Consider the following 10,454-nt stretch of genomic DNA (forward strand, 5'->3'; position numbering starts at 1 on the left):
TTTTTTTACTAAAAGTATAATGATATTAAAAAATTAGCTATAGTTCGAAGGGTTAATATAATATGAATAAAAAAAAATAAATTATGAGATAAATTTTGTTAATATTCTTGGAATTATATCAGTCAAGTGTCATAATTCTGGCACGTATTATAATACTGTACGTTTGATTAATAAACGTCTGAATAAAATTATTATCGAAAATACCGATATTGCTTATCGATCATTGCATCGAATATTCAAATTGAAGACATATCTTACCAACTTTATCCTCGCGTTGGAATCTATGCAAACGATGCTTAGCCTTCAGCTCGAGTTCCGAGCCAGGCAGACGTCTATGAGCAAAATCGAGAAGCCTAGCGAGTAAGGGATGATTCGGTGGGGTCTTCCAATCACCGGGATAGGCGTCGAGCCAAACGTGAAGCGCCTGAATGAGGGTTTTGCGATGTTGTTCACCGGTGAGGGCACCTGTACTTTCGTCGAGCGCATCGTACCTGGCGAGAAGCAGTTCGAGCACTTCTCGCGGTGTGGTAAAAGCACGATATGTTGCAAGGAATACGTTGATGTAGGTCGACTCGAGTTCGCCATCGTCGTTGGCTAAACTCTCCACGAGACGTTGAACGGTGCCCGCTTTTAAAAATCGCACTCTTACGGTCTCCCATTCTAAATGCGAGATCTCGTCGTCCGAATCCTAAAAAACAAATTAATGTATAATATAATCTTAAATTTTAGATATGATATTAGGGTAAAGCAAAATTTCGTGCATTTTTTACAATTAATATTTCCTTGCGCGTAATGTAAATTTTATTAACTTCAAAATATTGCACTATCTGAAACAATACAATAAACGCACGTACTTTTGTTTCACCCTAATAAATAATATATATAATTAACATTAATGAATAAATATTCAAAATGTAATCGATATCATTTCTAAAGATCTATATAAAAATGTTTTGTGAATTTAATTAATTTACTGTAGGATTCCAGGTAAAGAATTTTTCTTAAAATTATATTTGTTTTTGAAATGAGATTTCTTATGGTAGAAATCGACGATAACGATAGAACTTTTTCGAAATAATATGAGCAGAGAAAATGAGATGAAAACTGACAGTTGATCGACAGTTAAATGAAATTATGAAAGGTCCTAATGTTTAATGTGATGTATGTGTGTATGTATGTATATGTATAAGATATGTCAATCGATAGTTATTGAGAGATGCATTCTTTTTTTATGGAAGGATGAGTGTAGATGTTCTCCTTGAAAATGTTCGATATACCGTTAACGATTGTTAATTAATAAAAGGAAATGTATATATTATAGTTTAAAAGTTACGGAATATAAATTCGACGTACCATTCTCTTCAAAATCTAACAGCAAACTAACTCACATTATGTATATGACTTTCAAAAGAATAAATTCTATATTATCGTTATACATATGTAACATTCGGAAAGTCATATAAACAACAATCGATAAAATAATTTTCATTGACTTTCATAAAGGACAACGAGCCATACTTACAATAAATTTCGATTAATTAACAATCATTTAAGATATATTGAATATTCTATTAATATTTTCGATTATGTAATCTAAAATACACTTATTTTTAACGTTTCTGACTAGTAATGATATTGAATTTGAAATTATCATTGAATAAAATATCAAATCGAAATTGTTTAATATTCCAAGTACATTAACAGATACCTGTGTAATTTTTAAACAAATGTATATATATACACACTCTATTGATAATTTTCAAGAAAGAATCTAGTGAACATAAATATGTACGATTTTAAAAGACAATCATCGTATGTATGAATTAATTGATTATTTTTCCACGTGATAATACGTAAATATAATATTTTATTAATACCTACGTCGTAAAAATAATGTAACAATTAAAATATTCAAACAACACAAACATTCTATTACTCATTATCAAAACTTTTTCTAATATAAATACAATAGATACGTTTCAAATAAATGTTAAACTACAAAGTCGAGGAAAACTTTTGATACATTCGTAATAATTGGAACGTAGTTTGATTAAAAAAAAAAAAAGGAAACTTACCGATGCGGAAAGGCTTCTCGTAGGTCTGTGATAACGAACTTTCTTCAAATAGACGGTGTATATGACGCCATCGCCCCTTTCCTCGCCCCATAAGCGCCACGTGGGCTGTAAAAAAGAGAGAACGGTGCCAACTTGATTAAGAAACGAAGCGAAAACGCTAGGAGAAAGGGGGTGAAAGGGGAGGAGGTTTGTTAAGTTGGAATAGTTCGTTGGAGTAACTCGTGAAAATACGAGTGTTTGGGAAGGACGATAGTAATAGAAAGGCATCTGCTGATGATTAACGTACCTAATTTCACGGACTATGAAATTACATGCATGCACTCTCTTTACCCTCTCTCTCTCTCTCTCTCTCTCTGTCTCTCACTCTCTCTTGCTCTTTCATAACAATAGTAGAGAGGAGCTAATCAATGAACGCGTTATTGCTCGGCCGTGTACCCAGCGAATTTATTGGGATAATTGAACCGGCCGGTTCACTCGACGGATTTGACCTCGCGTATCTCTCTTTTTCGTTGCATGTCGACGACAACCGACAATGAACAACGACGACGAAGACGAGGAACGGTTAGAGTACCACCACCGATCCTTTTATACGTCCTCTTCTAAACTAAACCGGATGAGACATTTTATCGTTGAACAACGATACCGTTCGCGAACCATCACGAGATATCATCAATTGTATTTTAACGTTACCGAAAAGTCAATGGCAGGGTAGTGGGGGTGATTGGTATCCTAGAGTTTTCTATTTTTCAATCTAAAAACGAGATCAAATTTAAGAAATGTTGTTTTCACTAAAAATTTCTGGTTTCTTTTTAGTTTTATTTTTAAGGTAATTATTGGATAATATGTTATCAGCATGCAATGGGACAACATGTAACGTGCAAGAAATAAGAAATTATAATAGCTGTATGAAAGTATGATTATATAGGTATAAACATATACTTGAATTAGGTTAATTAAAAACCTCTATAACTCTAATAATGTAACTATATTAAGATACATAAACTTATTTATATTTATACGTTTTTTAACAATTTCATTTCATTTTATTTCGTATGATAATTTTATTCTTATTCTGTATTTAAAAAATGTCTATGATGTTATATTTAATATAATAATATCAGTATAAATATAACAATGTTATAATACGAAGGTGAGTTGAAGAATTTAGAGACCAAGTCAAAAAATAAAAATTATAAAAATTAGTTTGACTCTCCCCCCCCAAGAAAAAAAACAAACAAAATCGTTTCTATATCTAGTTAAAAACTTTTCAACCCACTCGTGTAACTTATCACGACATAATATGATATTCAATACAAAATATTTAATATTTTATATATAAATATCGAAAGATATTTCTACAAGATTGAATGACTCTTAAGTCAATAAATAAACGAAATTGTTTTCTTTTACTCTTCTTCTTCTTCTTCTTTTATATTTTTTTAAAACTCTCAAGTAAGTAATAAACCGAAGCCGATCGTGACTCGAGGTCTTCGTACCTCCTCGTCCTTGAAAGTAGCCCTGATAGGATTGACTTTACGAGCAAGTCTATTGTTCGAAGAACAATCCGATTGTACGTGTCAAAGTCTCTCACAGTGCTGAACGATAACAATTAAATGTTTCTCTCCTTCAAACACCCCCCACCCTCCTCCTCCTTCACCTTACAACTCTTTCTCTTTCTCTCTCTTTCTTTACGTGCATCGTAAAACTTCACTTTCCAGTTATTTCTTAAAACACTTCTTATATAATATCACGTTCACGTAAGTACGTATACAAGATGAAGAGACAAGAAATATAATAATATCAAAATTCTGTTTGTGTAATTGTAGTTTCTTCGGTAACAATTTTTCATCATCTACATTTTTAACCATTTACTTATCGTTAGTTGGAAAAATGCAATTCTGTGCACTTATAACTTTCTGCAAACATTTTTTTTACGAGCACGTCCCCTTACGCGTTTATCGTAAAATAAATAACGAAGTTTTGTTTTATGTTTTTATTTTTTATTCGAAACCCCGAACTCGAAAGGAATGTATTTATTTAATTATACGCAGGAAATAAATGATATTGTTTTGTTTGTGTCATAATTTATTCTCGCGATGAGAATAAAAATAACAACGAGCTGACAATTGCATAGGCAGAAATGGGATAAAACTTTTAACAGCCGCTTTAAAATCTCGTGTTAAAATGTTATTACGTTACGATTTGTAATACGTTCATCTTGAGAATAATCTATTAGAGAACTGCATTTATACGTACGTTGTTTAGTCGATGAAAATGTAGATCGCTATAAAAAGCATCATCAACGTTATAGTTTCAACTACAAAGACTAAAACGTTTAAACTATTAATACGATGTTTAATTTTTATCCATCATCAATTATACAGTCATATTGAGAGAGGTACGTTTAAATGCTATAAAATAAAAAATCATTATTTCAAAGTACGATAAAATTCGTTTTAATTAAAAACTACAATAACTAATAACAATATAAAATCGAATGATATTTGAGAACGAATGTCTTATTTTATAGAAAAAAAAAAACCTTAATGCAATTAACATAATAAATGAATATATAATTTTTTAAGATACCTAAATAATTATATATTTGATTATTATATTTATATATGAAAAAAAAGTCATATATAAAAGTACAATAAGACAAGTAAGTATAACAATCGAATAAATAAGTAAATAAATTGTTTTAAATAGTATATAAAAATATATTCGATTAATATTATTGTTTCTATTAAAAATTAATGTAAAAAAAAAATATAACAACAATAGAATTATGAAGAAACTATTGCTGCAGTGAATATAAGTATGACAATTAAATTGTTCGAAATGTCTATTAACAATATTACAACATAATTGCAAGTGCACGCAAATTATTCGAGACAATTTGAAATATTCCATACGTTTATGAGAAATAGTATAGACGAGTACAATCCTAAGAAGGGCAAAAACTTTCTCTTCCTTGTCGTGACTCTCTCAATCGATATTCCTAATACAAGATTCCAAGAATGTTTCCGGAACCGATCGATTTGTCGATACTATCATTTTTGTACTTTCTACGAAACGATCCACGAACAACGATAAAGCACTAGATCCTAAGCTATAATTTCTTCCACGTTATATCATTAATTATTTATTATTAATTATTTGATGACAGTGTGTTCGAAGAAACAAACTTCGATTAACAATTTAATCATTTTCTTACTAACACTTTCATACAAATAAATCCATCATCGTGAACTATATAGAATTTGTATACTTTCTAAATTATTATCATTTTTCCTTACAATTTCTTTTAAACGATAAAGTTCAACAATAAGAAAAAAAAAAAGAAATCTAATAATGTGTCAAGCCATTAATAATAATTTTTCGTATTTTAGTTTTACGAATAGAAAAACTTACTTTGGATGTAATCTAATATTTTATCGAATTATGTAAATTATGATATATAGAATTAAATACTTTGACCCTCCTAAACCATACAAATTGATTACTCGAAAAATTGTTTTTATATGTTAAGATATGATTTTTGAGATATTTGACCATACTGATTCATTTCAAAATAAGACACTCGGTATGCGTATGTGTATGTATTTATGGATATAAAAGAAACAACGTGTGTGCTTGCTAAGAAGAAGATTACGAAGAAAGAGAGAGAATAAAAGAGAAGAAACATTCTCGCGACAAAGTAGTCGCGTGGGCAATGAAACTCAACGGAAGTTCAAAGAACAAACGATAAAACAGAGCATTGCTAATTCTAAAGACGGAAAAGATCATTTAGTCTATATTAAAACATAAAATGTTCTACTTATACGTGATACGTAAAAATGATATTTGTTTTAATGAAAAAGAAAAAAAAAATTCTATCGCAAATAAATCAAATTAATAATCGAATAACGAATAAAGTAAATTCATTTTTGTAAATAGAAAAAAATTTGAATGCTATAATTATATGTATAAATCATTTATACATACACATACACATACATATTGTACATCACATATACTCTGAATAAATGGAAATATCTATTAAAAACATCCTAAAGTAATCAAATAACGTCGACAAACAAATTTTCCTATTCTTCTTTATACTTCACAAGTGTTCGCAAATCGTTCTCGAATGAGTTTAATATTATAGTGATCTCAGTCACGTGGAATGCAACGGAGCGTGAGAAAACGCGCCAATCCTTAAGTTGGTGTCTATCTACTATATATATACACATACATTGTGCACATTCATAGATTTGGATTATAGACAAATTATACAACGTGTTCGAGAATTTCTATCCAATGTTCTATTTGACAGTTCTAAAAAAAAAAAAACTTTGATTGTAACATTGAAAACAAAGCGTTTCCATGTTATAGAATGCCACGTTTATAGGAACTTATTATTTTGACGAAAGAAATAGTCTCGTTTAAGTTCAACAGAAATCTCTTGGTATATTTGTATCTTTGGAATAAACTTTAAAAAGACAATGAAATATGATCAAACGTTTGAACGTTCATTTTACACAATTAAATTGTTTGACTCCGATGAATTTCAAACTGACGGCATATTCAAAAATAACTAAAATACGTACATCATATAATGATAATATAATTATATGATTTGAAACGCTATAATATCTCTCGTATTTTGAAACGAACAAAGGATTTTCTCACTTCTCGTTTGAATTCCGCGTACTAACAGAAATCTAAAGTCCAGGTTTCCGGTCAGGTAACGCATAATTACACGGTTCCGTAGTTAGCTGTCGTTGCCACCACGGCACAACTTAAGTATTACTACTGTAAGTAGCGGATAGACAATTAACTTAAAGTTTGTTGTTAAAGCCTTAAGGGCACAAGATGAATCACGTGGCAGGAAATTAAATGTCACGAGCACTTTAAGATTATAAACTCGAGCTGCGTGTAAACGCACATCACTGGATGACAATCTAGATTTTTAAATTCTTCAAATTTGTAAAAACACAATAAGCTCGAAACTTTTCAACCCATCCTCGTATTTAAATAAAATAAAAATATTTAAAATATACGTACGACTTATAAGTAACAAAAAATTTGCATAACAAAAAAAAACTCGCACTTATAGCTAAATCAATATTTATAATAATTTACGATTTTAATAATGTTGTAAAGATGTCTTATATTATCGATACAATTTTGTTTCCCCTTTCTCATCGACCTCGATATTATTATTATTATGAAATAAAAAATAAATCAAGCTCGATTTGAATTTTAAAATGTTTCAATTGAAATCAGTTTTGTTCCCTACCCGCCTTTCTTCTTTACTGCCTATTATTATGGGATTTGATTTTGTTGAACATCTTCAACATCCTCGAGAATAATCTCAATTGAATTTGAAAATTCCAGGATTATATTGTATTTCGTGGCCTTCCCTTACAAATAATAATTCGTTTTATTGAACAGAGAGATGCTTACTACTTATTTACTGTGAACTCGATCGAAGCTTCTACTATTATAGTAACCCCTACCATTTCCGCGTAGTATTAAAGCCAAACTATATAGTTCCGATGGCACTGTGACCCTGATTACTCGATTACACTGCAAACGCCTATACTTTAAGCTACTACGTACACATACATGCATATATACATACATACATTACAAACATTACACATACATTTAAATATTTAACATTGTTAGACAAAGAGAATTTGATCTTCGGAAGAATCCGATGATGTCTATTATTGATGATATCTATTATTTTCAAAGTTTCCATGAACAATTCTGTAGAAAAAAATCAATGTAAATTACTTTTATAACTTTTTTTCTTATCATCCCGATTTTTATCTTTTCATTGTATCCGTCAAATCGATTCGAATTTTCCCGATGATATCATTCGACGAATTATGAATTCTAATCAGAAAATGTATTAGATAATATCGAAAGAAAAGAAAATAAACAAATGCTTGCAAAAAAATGATAGGAAAAATATTTTCCGACATTAGATTATTTTTATAGTATATTTTAGTATATTAATTTTCAATGTAATTAATTACGCGATATGCAACAATTTAGATTGTATAAAATTATGTATTAAAAAAATAGAATTGTGTCAAAAAAAGGATAATTTTATTATTTAGATATCAATTTTAAAATTATTATAAATATTATAAGTCAATATATATTATTATTATTATTTTTCTAAAAATGTTTTTATCAAAAAAGATAAATTATTTACGGAAAAAGAATTAATTTACGGTAGAACGCACAAATCTTGAAGAGAAACTTCTTTTCAAAAAACATATATACATCATCGTATCGATTTTTCGATCATCGTATGAATCACCAAATGTAAATAAGCGAAAAGTAAAGAATAGAATTCCAGATCAAGGTTTTAAGTTTTTAACACGACGTTTAAAAAGTGCGCCGTCCTTCTTACGTAATATCTTATCGAAAACGACGTAATTGCATTCAATAATTCATACTCGTCGAACTTCTCGACGACTATCATTTTATTATCAATAAACAATCCATTAAATGAAGGAAAAAAGAAAAAAAATATCGATATTCGCACGATACATACAGAGAGACACGTAAACCGAAACACAGAGAAGTCATAAAAATCACGAAATCAGACCGAAATAATCAACAGCTGACAACGATTAAGATAAATTCTTAATGAAATTAACATTAATTTCTTAATTAATTAGTAAAATAATAATAATAATAATAATAACAAAATAATATTAAAAGAAAGAAAGAAAAGAAGACGCTACTTAAGAAAAATAAATATCAAAATGTTAAAGACAAAATCGTACAAATAATTAACTGAACTTTCCATTTCAATATTTAATTATAAAACATAAATAAAAAAAGAACTGGTGTGTGTACTTATGTACGCACGTAAGAAGTTATACTTCTTTGCCGTACCAAAACGAATATAACCTCAATAACCTCAAAAATTACTTCAAAAAAAAACTTCAAAGAAAAAAAATAATAATTATTATTATATATATAAGAAAGAATAAAAAAAAAAAAAACTGGTGTATGTACTTATGTACGCACGTAAGAAGTTATACTTCTTTGGCGTACCAAAACGAATATAACCTCAATAACCTCAAAAATAACTTCAAAAAATTAACTTAAAAAAATAATAATAATAATTATTATTATTATCATTAATAATTTTCCTTGTTACTTTTTAATTTTCCTTGTTTATTTTTTAATTAATGTTATTATTATTATATTATTATTAATTTTCTTTTTACATAGAATGTAGTTGATAAAGAAACCTGTTCCTCCTCCCTGCTTGATGATCGATAATATTCGCTAATGTAAGCCAATTATTTTTCTTTTATTATTATATTTTTATTCATTTATTTATTTATTTCATTTTATAAATATATATAGCGTGACCAAGTAAAAAGTGGAAGGATTGGAAGTATGAGAAGATAAGCTACTAATTATTATTATTTATTTATTTAACAAAAAAAGAAAGGAAACATATTTTCAATCGATCGATATATTAAATATATAAAAAAGAAAGAAAAAAACATATCAAAATATAAATATTAGTCCACACTAAATATAAGAGAGATATATCGAATTACTTCACACGTCAACAGTCATGGCGCGGTTACAACATTAGTTCTCATTCGATCATTTAAGTAAAGCAGCGCTGAGTACGATTATTACTTGGATGGGTGACCCACTTGAGAAAAAATGGAAAAAAGAGAAGACAACTTCATGCCGTAAACTTGAAATCGTTTTGCCGCGCGTCATAAATACCGACAAACTTCACGGTGTCGTTTTTACAGACGCTCGGAAAAAAATCACTCCCATTACATTTTCCCCAACGCGCCAAAAGAAGTATAACTTCAAAAATCTAAAATAATATCAAGAGAGACATCTATGCAGGTACATACAATACACAATGTGCTAAACACGAATACGAAGGAAATAATATATTAAAAATAAATAATGAAATAAATCAAAATTGTACGCACACAAAAAAGTAAATAAATTATTCAACGAAAATACTTATTATATATTATCGAGAATAAGAAGAAAAAAAAAAGAGAGAGAGAAAAAAAAACATTAAAATATAAATAAAAAAACACGACCAAGAGTAGCGCTTTCGTGCGTGTCTCTTTACCTGCTGCACGTACCACTGCGTTGAACTTTGGTTCTTCCTTTGGCTCGGCTTGCAGGGTGCACAAAGAAGAAAGGGTGCCAGTTTGTTGACGCCCTTAACACTGGTCGCCGGTGGGGGCGACGTTGGGCTTAGCCCATCATCCCCCAACACGGGCCACAGCATCCACGTCCAAATATCTCTCGAACGTTCTTCCTCCCCTCCTTCCCCGTTCTTCACCCACTTCCTTCTTCCTCTTCTATTAACCTTTC

General features: G+C 29.5%; 1 protein-coding gene across 2 annotated transcripts in view; it reads right to left on the reverse strand.

Moving 5' to 3' along the window:
* The window catches only part of LOC122519961 (ral guanine nucleotide dissociation stimulator), a 37,610-nt gene that overhangs the window by 5,411 nt on the left and 21,745 nt on the right, over nucleotides 1-10,454 (reverse strand). Inside the window, exons 1-3 of one of the 2 annotated variants that reach the window (XM_043639813.1) lie at nucleotides 10,207-10,453; nucleotides 2,076-2,180; nucleotides 259-688 (exon numbers count right to left, since the gene is read on the reverse strand). In XM_043639813.1, coding sequence (XP_043495748.1) covers nucleotides 259-688; nucleotides 2,076-2,180; nucleotides 10,207-10,368 — 697 coding nt within the window. In that variant the 5' untranslated portion in view covers nucleotides 10,369-10,453. Of the gene's footprint in view, nucleotides 1-258; nucleotides 689-2,075; nucleotides 2,181-10,206; nucleotide 10,454 lie in introns of those variants that run through there. The other variant, XM_043639814.1, reaches the window with a different exon arrangement.

The sequence above is a fragment of the Polistes fuscatus genome, unplaced genomic scaffold (genome assembly GCF_010416935.1).
Source record: "Polistes fuscatus isolate 324 unplaced genomic scaffold, CU_Pfus_HIC Scaffold3, whole genome shotgun sequence".
Classification (NCBI taxonomy): domain Eukaryota; kingdom Metazoa; phylum Arthropoda; class Insecta; order Hymenoptera; family Vespidae; genus Polistes; species Polistes fuscatus.